Source organism: Trichechus manatus, unplaced genomic scaffold, assembly GCF_000243295.1.
Source record: "Trichechus manatus latirostris isolate Lorelei unplaced genomic scaffold, TriManLat1.0 scaffold00145, whole genome shotgun sequence".
Classification (NCBI taxonomy): domain Eukaryota; kingdom Metazoa; phylum Chordata; class Mammalia; order Sirenia; family Trichechidae; genus Trichechus; species Trichechus manatus.
Genome location: NW_004444081.1, coordinates 1,296,995 through 1,315,681, shown reverse-complemented (window position 1 = coordinate 1,315,681; position 18,687 = coordinate 1,296,995). Strand labels below are relative to the sequence as shown.

The window sequence follows — 18,687 nt, the reverse complement described above, 5'->3', positions numbered from 1 at the left end:
TGTCACATTTTCCCAATGGTATAATTTCCTCAAGGTACAAATGACACTCCAGAGACAAGAAGAAAAGTTTATTTCACTACTCAATTATTTTTTAAAAATTTAATTTTTGATAAACTTTTAGTACCATAGAAACCTTTCGACATGTACAGCGACATATTGTTACTATGTACAACTTCAAAAACAAATGCTTCCAAGCTTCAAGTAAAGTGATGCTGAACATCCTGACTATACTTAAGCTATAGGAAATTTCCTGCGTGGTCAATATTTTTCTTGGCTTGGGAAAAAAAAATACAACTGAAAAAACATAAATAAGACCTTCAATGAGTTAAGAATAATTAAAATGCTTTCTGAAGTTCAGACACCTGGATCTTGAGGCGTTTGTAGTAGTGATAAGGTTCAACAAGCAAAATGAAACCCTGTGGACGTTCAAACTGCAGTCTTCCAGGAGAGGTCCTTTAGATTCACAGTTGGTCTATCAAAAATAAAAGCTATTCCTATTATGGTAGCACATGGCATCTGGTTCATAGACCATTCTTCACCAGCTCATGGATTCCATTCTCGTCAATGATTAAAGGTGCATGGAATTCTTTATCTGCCACATAATTCTCTAGCCCCTAAAAGGAAGATTGAAATGAAACAGAAAACTGATGGACACTAACCATGCAATGTTGGACTTAGTAGCCATAATGACTTAAAGTGTGAGTGCCAAAAGTTGGAGTAAGACGTAAAAATTTAAAACTCAATAAAAATCTATCTAGTATAGTTTTTAAACTGAGCTTCAAGACCCACTTATGGAAGTATAAAACAAGCAACAAAAGAAAAAATTATTCTGATTTATAATTTCTAAAGTTAATATGACATTCATTCTTCCTATGATCATCACCCAGTAGAGTTAACTTCTAGGCAAGGTGGCTGTCTGACACTGGAATTAGCCAATACTGATAAGGATCTCCAGAAAAAAATACTATATATTAGAACGTTCCCAAACCAAACCCACTGTTGTTGAGTGGATTCTAACTCATAGAGACCCCTAGGGATTCCTAAATCCCCAGGTTTTAGAAGTGAGAGCACTAGGTATATGAACAGTCTCTTTGAGAGGAAAAATGACATTGCATTAAAAAGAGCCAGATGACATCTAAAAACAAAGTTGATTACATATTTTTTTAAGGCTCATTGCATTTCAATGTATAGGTGACATGGACTAGATGGCAAAGATTTCTGTTAATGGTAACTAACCCACTTATAAGATAAATGCGAAGCCATAACAGGGTTCCTCAAAGAGGATTCAGAACAAATGCAGCTTCTCAGTTCATCCCGAGGACAAGCTCCTGAAGGCAGGGCCATCAGAAAATGCTGCATCTTCAGTAACGGCAAATATACTTAAAACAAAACAATACCAGAATCCTACTTTTAAAAGAAAAGAAGGGTAAACTTACTTCTCCAGCATAGGAGATAAGAGGAGAGATTTCACACTGGATTGGTACATCATTGGCATCCTTCAAGCTAAGGAAAAAACCAAACACTTGTTAAACATTTTGCTTCCCATGTTACTTGCCACCATGAACGTACGGACCATAACTTTCCTCCGAGAAACTTGCAGAAAAAACTTTCCTAGTTGAGCGAATAGAATGGATCCTATCCTAATCATCACTAAATTCCCTGAAGATTAAGTTAACATGGAATTATAATGGTCAGAAGGATACTATCTGGGGCAAGTACAAGGAATTACTGGTAGCTCTTTAAAGAACATCACCAATGTTGATATACTATCCCCTTATGTACATCTCATTTTTTATCATTTCCAAGTTTCAATTAGATAAAGGAAAGAACTATTTATTGAGTATATACTACATGCCAGGCCCAGTGGTAGGTGCTTTGAGTACTTCAGATTTCATTTGGATCCTCACCACAACCTTGCCAGTTAGGCAGTACTGTTGACAAACATTCTAAAGTTGCACTGTCCAGTACAGTAGCCACCAGCCACATGTGGCTATTTAAACTTAAATTTAAATTAAAATATTTTTAAAATTAAAAATTCAGTTCCTCAGTCATAATAGCCACATTTTAAGTGCTTAATAGCCACAAACGACTACCAGATTGGACGGCATAGATACAGAACAACCCCTTCATTACAGAACATTCTATTGGACAGTATTTTCTAAAGGTCAGCTCTATTATTTCCCAGTATATGTTTTTCTGTACACTCCAAATTTGTAGATTAGCTGAGCTGATTTATTCAATATATTTCAAAGTGCTTCCCTGTTACTGTTACCAAAAGTTCCTTCTTCAAGAGCTAACAGAGAATGCACCCAAAGGAAGGCAAGGCCATTTGCTTCCTCTAAGTCACACTCTCACATTTATAGTCATTTGCATCCTGAGCTTCTAAATTTTCCAACACAATAGTCAATAAATAGTGTCTCCAATACATTTACAGTCACTTGGCCTCTGGATTGTTCATTGTTTCAAGAATCTCACCAACAGGACACAATGCAAAAAAATCTAGTCTCCTGCAGCCTCAAACCACAGTTCTTTGTTTTACCAAGTACGCAGACTCAGGCTTTGGTGGAGTCAATAACATCAGAGGGCTTCTGAGTCTGGCCACAGGCCAACCGTTCTCTAACTAGAACCATTTAGCTAGGCATCCAAGATGCTCTATATCCTACTCCAAGTTACTTATCCTGCTACTTTCCACACACACCAGGCCAGTCACACTCTTGGATTACTCCAAGTCATTCTCAGCTACGATCCCTGGCTATCCAAATCCTACCCATTCTCCACGGTTAGGTCAGACCCAGTATTCCCTTAACAACTACATTTTTTATACCCCCCCAAAAAATGTGTATCTATATATATGTATATGTATATGTGTGTGTGTGTGTGTGTGTATTAGATACCTGCTTATATATTAGATACCTGCTACATCACTGACCTTCTGGAGCAATTATTGCTTGTACCACACATTTAGCACACAATCACATACTGCCTAATGATGTTACTTAACTTTTATGTATATGTATCTTGATCCTCCCAGCAGGCTCTAAGAAATGACTTGCTTCTCTTATGTAGATACTTCAGCACCCAGCACATTGCTAAGGATGTCAGCAGGCCTACCAATGTTTGTCAGCTAAATGAATAAATGAACTATGAGGGTACACAGATAACAGACTAATGCTGGAGAAAAGAAAGTGCACAGACTGGCACACATCTCTCTAGCCATGTGCCAGATTCTATCCAAAGAGCTCAAGAGGCCTGGCCCAGACCCTCTGGGGCAACTCAAAGTCATACTAAGCCTAACTGGAACAATGATGGCCTATCCTATTGATAAGCTCTATGTACAGTCAGTTCTACCTGAACCCCTGGGGGATTTAGTGTACCAGGATCAAAAGATGGTTTTCACCCTGAGGAACACAGAGCTGGTCTGAATATAACTTCCCTCTTAGCACCACAAAGATACCACAAAGATACCCCAAGAAACCAAGGAAGTTAATAAAGTTGGATGTCCTGGAGGAAGACAGACAGAAGCCACCATCACCAAATGTAAAATCTCAGGTTATTAGCAAATCAGTCCAATAACACCATTGCCCCAAATTCTTTAGCCAAACATCTCTTAGCATCTAACACTGTTCAGTAAGCTTTAAGGTGAAAAATAAAAATGTCACTTTCTCAAAACTCAGCATCCTTGCTTCCATTCTTTTGGAATATCTCCAACCTGTTTCTTCCCTCTTTTACACAAAACAGTTCTTTTACATCTCTCACTTTTAAGTAATCTTTTTCCACTCTGAGGGCATCCTTTGGTGCTAAGGAGTTCAGCAAGAACTATTTCTGAGTCCATGATCTTACTGGGGTCTAAACTCTATTTCAGTTTAATTAGTCTACAAATGGCTGAAATGAAGTAAGGGCAGGGGGGGAGTTACTAAATAAAAGACCCCAAACAAGCACTAAATAATGTTTAAAACTTTTTGTATCTTGGCTGAGATAACTAAATGTTGTTTTCAGGTATATAATTAGAAAACTATTTTACTTTTTTGGTAAAAGCTGTAGTTCAATGAAACGAAAATTTAGGGCCAAAATTTTATTTCTTGAATTACGAAAGTATCTTGCTTCCACAAATTAAAAATGACGGATGAGCCAGAAACAACAGAGAGCTCTGCACCCAGCTCCCACGGGGTAAGAGATAACAGTAATTGACGGCTCCTAGAGGAAACTAACCAGATTCGCGAGCCCACTTCCTTGTCTAGGGGGCCACATCACAGAAGTGCTGACACTCACTGGGCACCTCCACAGGGTGAGGATGAGTGGCAGCGGCAGGAGAAAGCGTGTGTGTGAAATGGACATCAGCGCTACTCTATTTCTAAAATGATTTCCATCTCTAGATCATTTCCGCAATTATCTTAAAAACTTAAATTTCAAACCAAACCTAGTAACTTTTAAAGCATAGCAAGACTATTAAGGTGTCTCTTTAGCTGCTAAAATAATGGCTTTCTCAAACTTTTTTGTCAGTACCCAGATGAGAGAAGATACTGCTACTTCTAGCTAAAAACTCCCCACCAGAAGGACAAAAAGATACTTTCCTCATGAGCAGAATAGTAACTGAATAAAATGAATGTACAATGACCACAAATGAGAGCTCTTAATGTATAGGAAATCAGAATAACCGTTTTCTCCATACTAAAGATCATCAGATGTGTCAGGAGCAGTTAGCTTTACACTGAGAGCACCTATCCCATTCAGTAAGTCAGATCTGCAGAATGCCATTTTTACCTAGCTGGGTTTAGGCTTCATGGGGGACGCTGGGATCCAAATGTGTTCTCCCTGGTCTGTCACCTGCTCTGAATCTTACCTACCACCTGTAAATTTGTCACCGCAGGCTCTAACATCTATGGTAGGATTCTTTAGTAAAGCATGCTCCCCATTTCCAGCATGCACTGAGATTCTGAGTTAGTGTCACCCAGACAGAGACCTGCCACCAAGGAAGCAGTACACCCCCACCAAAGCTTCAACCATTCTCCCCCATTCCCCCAAGAGACAGAGCACTAACTACAATGCCTGTTAGTATGGAGGGAAGCACAGCCCCATCACCATGCACTGCAGGCAGGCTGGTATATTTACTTGTGATTGACATCAGCTGTGATGGTCTCTGACTTTCCATTTGTAGCACTGCTATTAGGAATAAATAAGCATTAATGGAAATGGAAATAAATCAAACAACAACAATGGAGTGGGGTTGCAAAATATACTTGACCAAACGGCATGTACTTATGGTAAACCATACATTGCACAAGGGAGACCTTAGGGGGGAAAAAAATAACTTAATGGCCAGAGATGAAGCATGAGGGCAATCTGACATGCCACAGAGCAAGCTCGTTGCCGAGACAGAAGCTGGAAAATGGCCTTGGACTGCGAGACAGAGGCTACCACTGCCCTTACTTGTGAATACACAGGAAGGGGGCCAATAAGTGCCAAGGCACAATGTTCTAACATTTATCAGAGCACTCTTGTGCCTGCGGCCAACCATTTTATCCCTTAAGAATATAAATTATATGGCAGAATGTTTTTTACATAAGTATGAAAATACTGAATGATTTAGAATTAGGAAATTCTGGGTGCCGATGAAGGTTTTCTCATAAAATACAAGAACCATTTAACTTAAAAGTGCTTTATCTTGGATAGGTATAGGTGTAAGTACCTTTTTTTTTTTTCCCCAACTTCTAAAAACCCAAACATTTCTCAAATCCGAGTATCAGTGAATGCAAAGTGAATGTAAACTGGCATTCACTGTCCTTCTGGCACCTTCTCAGCAACCTCAAAGTGCTGTGGTGAGAACTGTGGTGGTCCTACATCTCAAAGGCGGCCTGTGGGTGGCGAGTCTTTGGTGGGTCTCATGCACAGCGCTTGCTTGTAGTTAGGCCACAGATACACAGGCAGCAACAACCAAGCCTCTGCGGCTGAAGCATTTACAGGCTGTGGTACAGCATGCGACTGATGGGCTTTAACCATTCGGTACACCAAAAGAATTATCTTCTCACCATTATTCAGTAGGAGTCATTTCACTGACATGGTGGAGATGGATCCCAACAAGAGATTCAGAAGAAATTCCTCTTTAAGAGGAAGTAAAGTTATCACTCTTTGCAATGGGCAAAGCTTTCATTATTTCACATCAGGAACTGCTTACATTTATATTTTGCTTTTGTAAAAAAAAAACAAGATCTAGGAATACATCAGAAAGAGAAGAGAAAGAAGTCCAAGAGGAAAAAACCAAGAAAACATTCACAAAAGAGAGAAGATGTTGACTTACCGGGGAATTGCTGGAAGGCGAGAGCCATTTTCATCTATGAAGTGGCCCCCCGCATTGAGGACCCAGCAGTGGTGAAGAGACATCAAAGCATGTCTTGCAGTAGTTGGGTTGTCCTTCCCATTCTGACTGTCTGCATTCTTCAGCGGGGAAAACTCATCTTCCCGTAATACTTCATATACTACAAACTTCCTACAGTGGAACCATACAAACTTTTTTATTATGAAATAAAACTGCATACACAGCTTCTGACTCCTCTACAGAGGTAAGTCTTTGGTTTTCAACAATATGCTGTCTTAATCCAATTTCAAATGAATGCTGAACGAAATAATGCTCATCTCTTTGCTGAAGAAAATTAGAATTCTTTCTCCAATGCAAAAATGAGACATCATTTCCACTCCCAAGTATAAAACACTTCATCTTAGGTCAGAAAGATTAGAAATCTTAATCTAAAAAGATCACATTAGTATCTGATCGGGGCAAGGGGCGGGGGGTGGAGCAGGCAAAAAAGATGATGTAGAAATGTATATGGGGAGATTAATCTTACATGGCTATATCTGTCTTCTGCATTTTCATATTAGTCACCTTCTGAGATATCTCAACATCAAATGTGATCTTTTACAGACAGCTATATAATCTAGAACCCTGTTCACTGTAACATTGACTCATAGGTTAGCAATATATCCTAAACACAAAATGGGTCAATTCTTTATCTCAACATTTTTCAGTCTTTCAGCCAAAATAAATGACTTTAAAATTTTTACAGGAGAACCAGAAAATGAATTAATTGATTCAAAAAAAAAGTACTCCTTTTCTAGCCATGGTCTTGTAACTTCCACCCAGGTGATTGTGTGATAGGGTAATTGTGGCCTACCAAGGGGATTGGTCAGTTTGCCTTAAAAGACAGCCAATTGCAGAGCACAGAGGAAGAGCCCACCACCAGGGAAGGAGAGACCAGCAGCAGAGACCCGGCAGCAGGAGAGGGCGCTGTGGGCTTCTGGCCCACGGAGAGAGAAAGCTGGGTGCCTTTGGGCAGAGACTGAGGGCCAGGGAGAGGCATGCCTGGGAGCACAGCTGGGAAGAGGCTATCCTGGTGTAAGAACTGTATCCTGAGTGTTCTTGAGCCTGAATTGTAACTGTTACTTTCCCTAATAAACCCCAGAATCATGAAAAAAAACAAAAAAAAAAAAAACGTACTCTTTGGAAACTTAGACCACACTCCTGAATTGTGGTTTTAAACTACAGAATCATAATGAATCTAGACTATACACCAGGCTCAAAATACCGTATCTGACATATATGCTATCAAATTCTCTTTAAAACAGCTTCCTGCCTAAGAGAGTAAAAACAGCATTTCAGGACATACATAATCTTACTGGAGCTATTCAAAACATACTTGGCAAACTGGAAGATGTCAAAGACAAATTTTTCCATCTTTATTCCATTTGGTTTGTCCGGCTTAATTAACTGCCCCTGGGAATCCACATATGGAATCTTCTTTTGAGCCACATGGTGCTGCAACTGAGGTTCATAAATACTAAGAAAAAAAAAAAAAAGGTATAATTACTTTCTGGATTTAAAATGCCAGAAAATTTGATAAAACTCAGGAGTAAATGCATCAACAACCAGTATTAAAACTTTCAAAGTGAAGAGCATTTGTTAAGTTTCAGTTCAGATTTAAATAGTAAATGAATAGATTTCTCCATTCATTTCCTTATATTAAAGAAATCAAATCACGACCTCTACAGTGAAAAATACACACACGGCTCATACCAGTGTTTCCCCATCACTTCCTTGTCGTTTATAAAACGTCCTACTCTTTGCCCCAACTTTCCCAAGTGAGATCCCTTCAGGTCTGAGATGGAAAAATGTCACTGTGGATAAACTAATAACACAGTTACGTATGACATAGTGGGATAGGACATATTTTGGAACTGGCGTTGATATGCTAAAATAACTTCAACTTTTAAAAAAACAGATGGTCATCTTGATTACCTAGATGCTACCAAATGCAGAATCAGATAATGAGAATGCTCTTCATTTAAAAATCTGGTGAAGTAAAACAGCTCTTATTTTATTCTTAGTGGCACTACCCTACCGTGCTGATTTTCTTCCAGGTATCTATCAAGTTCTTTTTTCTTTACTCTTTAATGCACTACTTCCTAAATGCTAGTCTGGGAATCAGCTGCGTTAGAACTGTGTGGGCAGCTTTTTAAAAATACAGATGCCCTGGATCTACCCCCAGAAATTCTGATTAAGTAGGTGTAGGGTGGACATCTGTATTTTTAAAAAGCTCCCAGTTGTGGTGGGTGTCTCATTTCTTATTCTTTGCTTCCACAGAACTCAGTACAGTTGGAGGGAGGAGGAGAGAAGAGAGGGGGAAAAATGCTTTGGACTCCAGTGAATGCCCTGGGGAATGGGTTCCTACTAGTTCTCACCCTGTGAAATAGCTCACCTTACAAAAACAACTACCACGTGAGACAAATTTCCATTTGATAATGGGGATCCACAGAGAAGCTGGCTTCTGTGGGGTACGGACTTGGGGTGTCTGCCTACCTCTCAAGTGGATTAATTTCTGATTAACAATACATAAAGTAAGAAAAGGCCCCCAGCTTGCCCATACTTGACTACATCTCTCAGAAACGGGACAGTGAAGAAATGGTTGGCGATGTTCCCTGCGTTAAACAGCAGCCGTCCATCTGAGCTTCGTTTTTGTGCTGTTGCCAGGGAAATTTCACTATATTCTACCACCTGGTAGACTCCATCCACTCGGCAAACCACTCCAACTGGTTCTGTGGGGTTTGTTTTCTCTACCACCTGTCATAAAAGAAAGACAACAATAAAGGAAGAAATTTAATTAAATGTTTCTTTGAAGTGCCGCCATTTTTAAATGCCACATTACAGTGTAGCTTACATAATCTTTAAGGTATCAAGGCAAGAGGAATCTTTAACTTTAGATAATCACCTAACCATCTTTATATTCTTTGATATACTACTTTCCAATCAGAAATGAGGTAAATTACTTCCTTCCTACTTATCACCCAACTAAATCCTGGAGTAAAAGATTCATCATACACATACAGCCCAGAGGAAATCACATTGGACGGCAAATAAGTAAATGAGGAGTCTATATCCCCCAAATAGCTTGTATTTTATTATTAATTAATTTCTCCTTAACCACACTCAGCCACTCTGAGAAGAAATGAAATTTCTCTGGGATTCACAAGAAAAAAGGTGATTCAAGAAGTAAGGCATTTTGTCTCTCATTTTATATTGCCCAAATCCTTAGTTCATTTGAAAATGGCACCTTTGTAATTGCCATTCATGAACATAGTATACTTCTTGTTTTTCAGGAACCTAGACTGGAGGTAGGAGGGTTAGAACAGGCCAGTCACTGGGCTCCCACTCCAACTCCAATCAGAAATGCCCACTTACATTGCTCTGTTTGCATACTGGATTCTGTCTGAAGAGATTCTATGCTTTAAAAAAAATTTTTAAACCAGTGATTTGATAATCTATCACTGGTTCTAGACTGCTCGGGGAGCTGACAGAAGGGTGTGTATCAAAATCAGATGGAGAATGTAAGGGTCTGTGATTTGAAAAAACCTCACAGACGATTCTGATACTGCACCACCCTAATCCCACACAGGAATCACTCACCTAAATTAAATGTTAAGAAGAAAATTATGGAAGAACTGGATGCAATAGACAAGTATACAAACAAGGTTCCGATGAGATGAAAATCCAACAGAACAATCAAACAATAAAAGCTATTTGAAGATTTTGTTTTGTTTGCCCTGTCCAACTAATAATTTAGCATGCTTCAGAGTATTTTAAAAAAGCTGTCCCCAATTTGCAAAGTCTATCCTAAGTGTACATGAAATTATACCAATAAAGTTAAAACTTCTTCAGCAACTGATTTCTTAAAGTAAACAGCCAGTAACTGTCTCTTCCAGACAAGGAAAGCCACTATTGAGAACTTGGTTTACACAGCAATTAGCGATACAGTCACTGAGTCTAGCGCTGGGAGGCAAGACTGCTGGATACATTAGGCCTGCTGTGTAGTTATACTGTTTGCCCTCCTGAAAGGAGCACAGTATTCAATGAAAAGAAACTTTTTACCAAAAATGGATTAAACTGGAGGGAAACGTACACAGCAAAAAGATCTGAACTAATCAGGGGCCTCTTTGCAATTCTTGTCTATCAGCCCACCACCACCTCTCACTTCATATACACTATACTAGGTATCTTCCTAGATGGGGAATTTGGAAAACTCCTCTCATTCCCATTAAAACAAACAAAAAAACAGATTTATTTTACAAATCACCTCTATTCCCCTTCTCCCAATCAGCCAAGAAAAACCAGGATAAGTGAAGTCACATTTTACATATCCAAAGTGTTAATCTGCTGGTGAAAGGTTTACTTCTATAACAACTATGAACCTCCAGGTATTACAGAAGTCTACATTACAGAAAACAGCACTGTAAGGGGCACAAAGTTTAAATCAGTTTATATTATACAGAAAAGATACATCGTATAAAATTAAGAGGTTTACTCAACTTTTCCCAAGTTAAATCCTGAAAAGCTGAGTCCAAAATAACATAACCTCAAAGTTATTAACTGTTTTACAAAACCATCTTCATTTAACAATGGTTCCTAACCTTTTAGCTGTGTGCTTTTGCAAACCACCCCACTCTTTCTTTTCTCAAGGCTCTCACTCCTAAAAAATACTTAATGCACCAAGATCCAAAAAAAACAAACCTGCTGCCATCGAGTCCATTCTGGTTCATAGTGAACCTACAGGACAGAGTAGAACTGCCCCATAGGGTTTCCAAGGAGCGGCTGGTGGATTTGAACTGCTGACTTTTGGTTAGCAGCCGAGCTCTTAACCATTGCACCACCAGGGCTCCAACGCACCAAGATAGGAGCCTATTAAAGAAGTACTGCAAAGAATTCTATTACCACACTATGAATCACTCCCCAATTCAGGTGTTTTTAAACATACTTTAATATCTTGATTTTCTTATTAATAAAGGGGGAGGGGCAAATTACATAAACGATTTCTAACACTTCTAAATATTTTTAGCATATACCAGTCTAGTCATATTTTGGTATCTTATTTATTCATTCACGAGTGACTACCCATTATGTGCCAGAGACAGAGCTAAGCAGTGAGTCTGCAAGGAAGAATAAGATTAGATTTGTCCTAGAGGACTCATAAGTAGCAGAGATGGGTGACTAGTTAACACGTGTATCCCTAGGTGATTAGTGTACTAAGAAAAGTTAGCACGCTAATTTGAAGTATTTTGAACTGCCAGCAAAACATAACTAAAGAGTTTGGTTTTTATAATATGGTATGGTATTAAGACTAAACCAAAACCAAACCCATTGCCATCGAGTTGACAGACCCTATAGGACAGAGCAGAACTGCCTTATAGGGTTTCCAAGGAGCAGCTGGTGGATTCAAATGTGAATTCTAATCCTGGCTTCACTAATAGGATTACCGACCTTGAACCTAGGACTTAAAACTACTGGAACTCAGTGTAATCATTTCTGAGATCAAAGGGGATGACCAGATGATCTCTGAGGTCCCTTCCAGGTTCAAGACTCTCTGATTTTACATAATTTAAACTGATACTGACGCTCAGAGCAGTAAAATCTGAGCTTCTGTTCTAGAGAGAAGAGTGACACCAAGTGGAACAAAGTCAGAAGTACACTGGGTTTTTGTTGTTTTTTTTTTAAAAGCTTAGTAACTACTTAGAATCCAATACATCATGTTTCTATTACAGTTTAATAGCTATTTACAATACAGTACAGATAGTCATAGACTATTGGAAGAGGCACAGATCTGAAACACACCAACTAAATATCTCTTTTATTTCCAGAGTCAGAAGGAATCTTACTAGGTCTATCAGCTCAATCTCTCTATAACTTGTATTTATAAATGTAAGACTTCAGTTTTTGGCTGTGACTTCACATTTGATTTACAGACTAATTTTGAGAGAAACGACATCTTTGTAATATAAAATCTCCAACCAGGAATATGGTATGTCTCTTATGGCACGTCTTCTTTTTAAATCCAGATATTTCAAATTTACACGTAGTTTAATTTGTTCTTGTCAGAAGCTGGTACAGTTTCCAGCTGTTGGCACAACGAGCTTCCCTTTATGTCAATATTATAAAATTATTCTAAATTTTCTCCTAACATGTTTATGGTTTCATTTTTTATATTTTAAAATGATGTTATTATGAGCTTCGAGGCAGAGATCTTAATTATATTTAACCGGTTCTCCTACTTCATTTATTGAACAGTGCCTTCTTCCCCCTACTGACTTCAAATGCCATAATCTCATATAGTGCGTTCTTATACATAAATGGACTCTTTCTGATCAGTGTATTCCGTTCCATTAATCTGCCATTTACTGGTATTAGTACCATACTCCTAACTACTTTCTAACAATCCATTTTAATATTTGGTAGATTGTCTCCAATCCTCCCTCCCCTCATCATCCTCCTCTTTCAACATTTTTCTTGGCAACATTTACGTATTTATTCTAAACTTTGCAGTCATTTTGTCAAAGGTTCCCAGAATAGTTTCACTGGGATTGTGTTATACTTTAATTTGGTGAGAGCTGATACCTTTACAGTTTTCAATTTTTCCATCCAGAAAGTAATATTTATGTCTCTTTTAAGTCTTCCAAAGGTCTTGCGTGTTTCCTATTTTATTCCTAGGTATATTACATATTTTGTTTGCTACCAAAGAGGTATGCCTCCTATACTTTCATCTATGTGACTAAAAAAAAAAAAAGTCAAAAGAATACTGCCAAGGACAGAGTCTTATTACATGACATACAAACTTCTTTCTACCATCCTTAACAGTACGTTTGTGGTCATTCAGGAAGTTATTAATCTCCTTAGTTGTCCTTATCCCCAACCTGCATATCTTCATCTTATTAACAAGAATATCAGGAGGTAACTTGTCAAATGCCTTGCTGAAGTCTCCATCTGCTATTTCTCCCCCATTTCCCTTATCTACCACTCTAGTCATTTTGTCGTAGAAAGTAAATGAGTTAATCTGATCAAACACAAGTTGATATTTAATGAATCCATCCCAGGCTAGTGATTACCATTCACTTTCCCAAGAACTTCCAAATATGTTCACGTTTTCAACTCTTATTTAGGATGAACAGTGTGTTTGTAGATTGTTTCTAGAATTGAATGTTGCCAGTTTAAAAAAAAGGAGGGGGAGGGGTTTGGATAGCTTAATTACCTTAGAGGCATCAATGGTTCTGAAATATTCAAATTATACTAGAAAATCTAGTATGGCTCCCAAAATGTATATACTGATAGAGAGAAAGACCATTAGCATTACCTTTGCTCCACAGTCTGCTCCTTTCTGAATGCAAAATCCAATGAACCGTGGATCTGCCACTTTTACTAATATGTTGTCAACACAATAGACATGAATGCTCCAAATGCCCCTTTGCTCCATATCTTCCACAATATTCTGGGCTGCAAGAGCCCGATAAAGACCGCCATTCCCATCTGGGAAATAAGATAGCCCATTAGTGGTACACTAAAACCCATTAGGTCAGTAACCCAAAGATTGTTCAACATTTCCAAACTGGGGTGAAGATCTCTGAAAACCACAACTTCACATTAAAGGGCCAAGAAAATGAAATACCATTAAGGAAGGATTCAGGTGTCACTGTTATACTACATGCTTCTGAACATTATTTAGCATACAAGTATCCGGAGAATACGTTATTAATGTTGAACCACGCAACCCCAAAGATGATATTTTTCTTTTTAACTGAGTCCCTTTTAATAATCTCACCTATAATATATTGTGAGATATGAAATTCTCTATCAGACAATGCTTATTTCACAAGATTTCAAGTTTTACTGGAATTTGAATGAGTCAAGTTCCTTCTGCATCTACAGCCCCAACACTGACAATCTCTCCTATCTCAAAAATCCATGAGCATTTCAAATCAAATAATTTGTTAAAAGATCAGATTCATATGAGGGTCTACTGTGGCTGAAACTAAATATAAGTAAAAGCATCCTCTCCTCCATCTATTTTTAGTGCTGTTTTCACAGTTTAAATTATGAAGAGAAGTTAGACTACCTGACAAAATAGATCTAAGAATGGTAAATTCTTCCATTGACTGAATTAAGATGAAATCAAAGCCTACCTGTGGACATCTCCACTGTTAATACTGTTGTTTCTTTCCTTTCAGCCTCTCCTCCAAGTATAGATTCACACAGATGTGAATCTGTCAGTGGCGATTTCTATCACTGGGCTCACACTCAGAGTCACTGCATGTGGCTCCCCAGGCAGCACACGGTCCAGTTCCAGGGGTGCCATTAATACACGACAATGAGCACGGAGCCCCCACAACTGTGCAAAGTGGTGGCCCTATCATACCGTGTATGTAGTTTTGTATCTTGCTTTCTTTTAACCTACTCAAACTATTTCCCTTTGTCATTTAATGCCTCCAATTATTTTAATACTGCTTAATAGTTAATTCTAGATGAATTATAATTTAGCCTCTCATTGATTAAACAGTAAATGATTTCCAGTTTTTCACCATAATAAATCAGGAAGCCATGAACCTTGCTATACATAAAATACTGAGCAAAGAGAATGAACACTCTGAATGCTGCTCAAAGTGCTCTCCAGGGCAGACTTCCACAAAAAGTATCTGGGTATTCATTTCACCACTGTGCATTTTCATTTTCTTAAATCATTGCCGAATTAAAAAAAAAAAAAACTTTAACATCTAAATCACCATCTTAAAAAGAAAATCAAAATATAATGATTCATATTATTAGCATTTCCGATCACCATTAAATCAGGATGGTTACAAACCTGGAGCCATAGAAACACTGCTCCTCTCTTCCAAAATAATTTTCCCATCAAACCTCATAGCAGGCAGCATTCCCTGCTGAAAAAAGATTACGTTCTCCTTTTTTAAACCAAAGTACTTGTGCTTTGCAAAGAACTCCTTTGTAGATTCCATTGTTCTGCCACTGGTCATTATATACCTTCCAAGAAAAAAAGAAAATTTTCAAAGCAATAATGCTATATAAATCAGGGAAAAACAAAGTTTTATCTATTTTCTAGGCTAAAGAAAATCTCTGAGAGCAGTGCTTCTCATTTTGAGTTTCTTTATCCTTTTCCCGGGAAAGACACATTTATTAGCCACTACCCAAAGGGAGGAGCCCAGGTGGTGCAGTGGTTAAGAGCTACGGTGAGCTACAGCTGTTAACCAAAAAGTTGGCAGTTTGAATCCACCAGCCACTCCCTGGAAACTCTATAGGGCAGTTCTACTCTGTCCTGCAGGGTCACTATGAATCAGAACTGACTCGACAGCAATGGGACCCAAAGGGAATTTCCTGCAGTTAATTTCATCAACCCTTCTGTATTAAAAAAAAAACAAAAAAAACAACTATCTAATGGTATTAAACATACCTCCTGCAACAGAAAACTTGTAACTAGCTAAAGAAAGCATTTTAGAATTCTAGGAAAAGTGTATTTTAAATTAAAAACTCCTATTCTAAATAAATGGAGAGAAAAAGGTAACTATACCACATTCTAATGATCTCTTACTTTTATTAAAATTTCAAAATGAAATCTGGCCTCTGTTCTCTACTCACCCTCCATTTAGAATCACAAAAGTATAATTATACCCTCTGCTGTCACAAAAATTCAACCCATGTAACTGTGGCAAAAAAAGAACAAATGCTATCTAAAACCATGATTAGTGACTGCACTAGCTTTTGCCCTTACTAGAATGTTAAGTACATATAAATAGAGATTTGTGTCTGTTTTGATTACTGCTATATCCCCAGCAGGCACTTAATAAATATTGGTTGAGTGAATAATTGAAGAAAATGGTATAATTTCCCACCAGAGTAGGTATCTGTCTGTTTAACAAAATATCCTGGGTATTTTTAAGTTAGGTACAAAAAGTTTTGGTGATGATTTAGATGACAAAAGATGTGGCTAAACTGCTCTGTATAAAAAAGAACAGCAATTCTGAGTTGTGAGGAGGTAGGAAAGAGAGGAGAAAGCCCAACATGACCATGGGAGGCCGGAACTGTAAGCCAAATGGTGGCCACTCACAACACAGATGTCCCTCAGACACCCCCACAGGAATCAAGATGAAAACAAAAAGTTCACAGCAGGCCAACACTCTTGTTGAAAAGAACTAGAAAAGCTGGGAAAATTATGAATCGCGTATTTTTAAAGGCATCACAGAACTACAGAAGCAATAAGAACTGGAACAAAAATTCCACAGAGGAAGAATCTTTCAAAGGGGAGCTGAGGATAAGCAGCTGCCTTTTCCTAAGGCATCTGCTAATGTGGATACTGGCTAATGGTGGCGAATATGGGCTTGGACCAGGCAGGTTACTGTAGGGGGACGGAGAAGCCAGCAGAGCTTTTGTTGGTCACATTGGGCTGAAGCGGTAACACACAGCTGAAGGGATAAACATGTGCTAACTTCCAAAGCTGCTCTGGGAGGGAGATTAAAGAGCTGAACCAAAACTTTTAAAGAGCAAAGTAGAATTTCCTGTGATCTCTTGGTGTTTAGGAGATACTGTCTGAGGAAGGGCTGCGGGGACACTACACACTACATCCTAGTACCAGTTGCCATGGAGTCAATCTGACTCATGGAGACCCCATGCGTGTCAGAGCAGAACTGTGTTCCACAGGGTTTTTAACAGCTGCTTTTTAAGAAGTAGATCATTAGGCCTTTCTTTCGAGTCGTCTCTGGGTGGACTCGAACTTCCAGCCTTTCAGTTAGCAGCTGAATGTGTTAACCATTTGCACCATCCAGGGACTCCCTAAAGGAGACTAAGAGTCCAAGCTGGGCGCACAGCAGAGAAATCAGGGGAGCTTTCAGCTGGTGTGGAAGGCAGAAAGCCAGTGAAGTCTGGAGTGATGCCTGTTAAGTTCTGAAGCCGTACCTGGCAGGAGGCTAGAGAACCTGGTACTTAGGATATGAGTTTCTAGATTGAAAGAGTCCACTGAGTAGCCAAAGCAATGGCTGAAAACAGACCCACACCACATCATCATGAAATTTCAGATGTTATAGAGGAGATGCCAGATGCTTTTGGCGGGGGTCGGGGGGTGGGAATTGGGAATTAGAATAGCATTGGACCTCTCAACAGCAATGCTGGAAGCAATAAAGTAATGCCTTCAAATACGAAATTTCAGAGGGAAAACTATTTTTAACTAGAAATTGTATACCTAGACAAATGATCAATCAGTTTCTAGATCAATGAAGTTTCTAGACTAAGAGGGCCCACTGAGTACCCAGAGGTACTCGGGTAGGGATATAAAAACTAGATATGAGTATATATTACTCATTGAGGCTATAGTGATCTTTCTAGCTATAATATTACTTTCAGCATATATAGTAAATTATACCTCCGGAGAAAATCAGAAGTAACAGGAAATATGCCCACTTATGAATAAAGTCTATATACATTTGAATATTATAAACCAATATATGTTCTGACACCTCCCATAATAAGACACAGCTTACCATGGAATAATGCATTTATTGCCATGATATTTTTCAGCTAACTGTTGTAGCTTCAGGATGCGCTCTGCTTGAATCTGAAAAAGTGTTTTGTGGGATGGCAAACCAACATCATACATCCCCTTGGGATATGCAACGCCGAGTCTTGTTCCCTGTCCACCAGCTAGAAGAAGAACTGCTACTTTGTTCTGAGAAATCTGGAAAAGTCCTAAAAGAGAAAACATGTGTTTCATAAAACTTCTATAATTCGACACTTCAGGATTACACATCCATAGGTGGCAGCAAAGAGTCACTTTATCTGCATAAGGCATAAAGAACAACTGATCCACAGAGAACCATGGGTTTATCATCTTGTTAATAAAAACATTTAATCATTAAAGCAATTAAATTTATATAATCCAACCAAACACCAACCAATGAATGTTACACTTTAATAAACTAATAAAATCTCTTTTTATGGTAACATCAGAAGAAAAGGATCCAAGAGATATTATAGATGTTTTGTAAGTATGTGACTACTTATTGGATGTCAAGAAAAAGACTGGATAGAAGATACCAAGGTTTCAAGATGAACGATGATACTATTAAATTACCTCTAGTCTATAAATCAATCAATAATAATAACGAATTAATCAATGAGCATGAAAATATATTAGACAAGCTACCACCTAGTAAATGTAAAGAAAAGAAACCCTCCATTAAGAAAGCAGTATAAATGAGAAACTATTTTGCTCTGTAAACCTTCATCTAAAGTGCAAATAGCAGCACAACTGGAAGAACGTAATCGATGTAACTGAATTGTACATGTAGAAATTTTTGAAATGGTGTATCTTTGGCTAT

At 38.3% G+C, this 18,687-nt stretch overlaps 1 protein-coding gene across 3 annotated transcripts in view; it reads right to left on the bottom strand.

Moving 5' to 3' along the window:
• Positions 1-258: 258 nt before the first annotated feature.
• UAP1 (UDP-N-acetylglucosamine pyrophosphorylase 1) overlaps positions 259-18,687 on the bottom strand; it is a 35,729-nt gene continuing 17,300 nt past the window's right edge. For all 3 annotated transcript variants that reach the window (XM_004385754.2, XM_023740019.1, XM_023740020.1), the window contains exons 3-10: positions 17,851-18,055; positions 15,168-15,343; positions 13,665-13,837; positions 8,916-9,109; positions 7,689-7,829; positions 6,296-6,484; positions 1,437-1,503; positions 259-614 (exon numbers count right to left, since the gene is read on the bottom strand). In XM_004385754.2, coding sequence (XP_004385811.1) covers positions 522-614; positions 1,437-1,503; positions 6,296-6,484; positions 7,689-7,829; positions 8,916-9,109; positions 13,665-13,837; positions 15,168-15,343; positions 17,851-18,055 — 1,238 coding nt within the window. In that variant the 3' untranslated portion in view covers positions 259-521. The remainder of the gene's footprint in view (positions 615-1,436; positions 1,504-6,295; positions 6,485-7,688; positions 7,830-8,915; positions 9,110-13,664; positions 13,838-15,167; positions 15,344-17,850; positions 18,056-18,687) is intronic.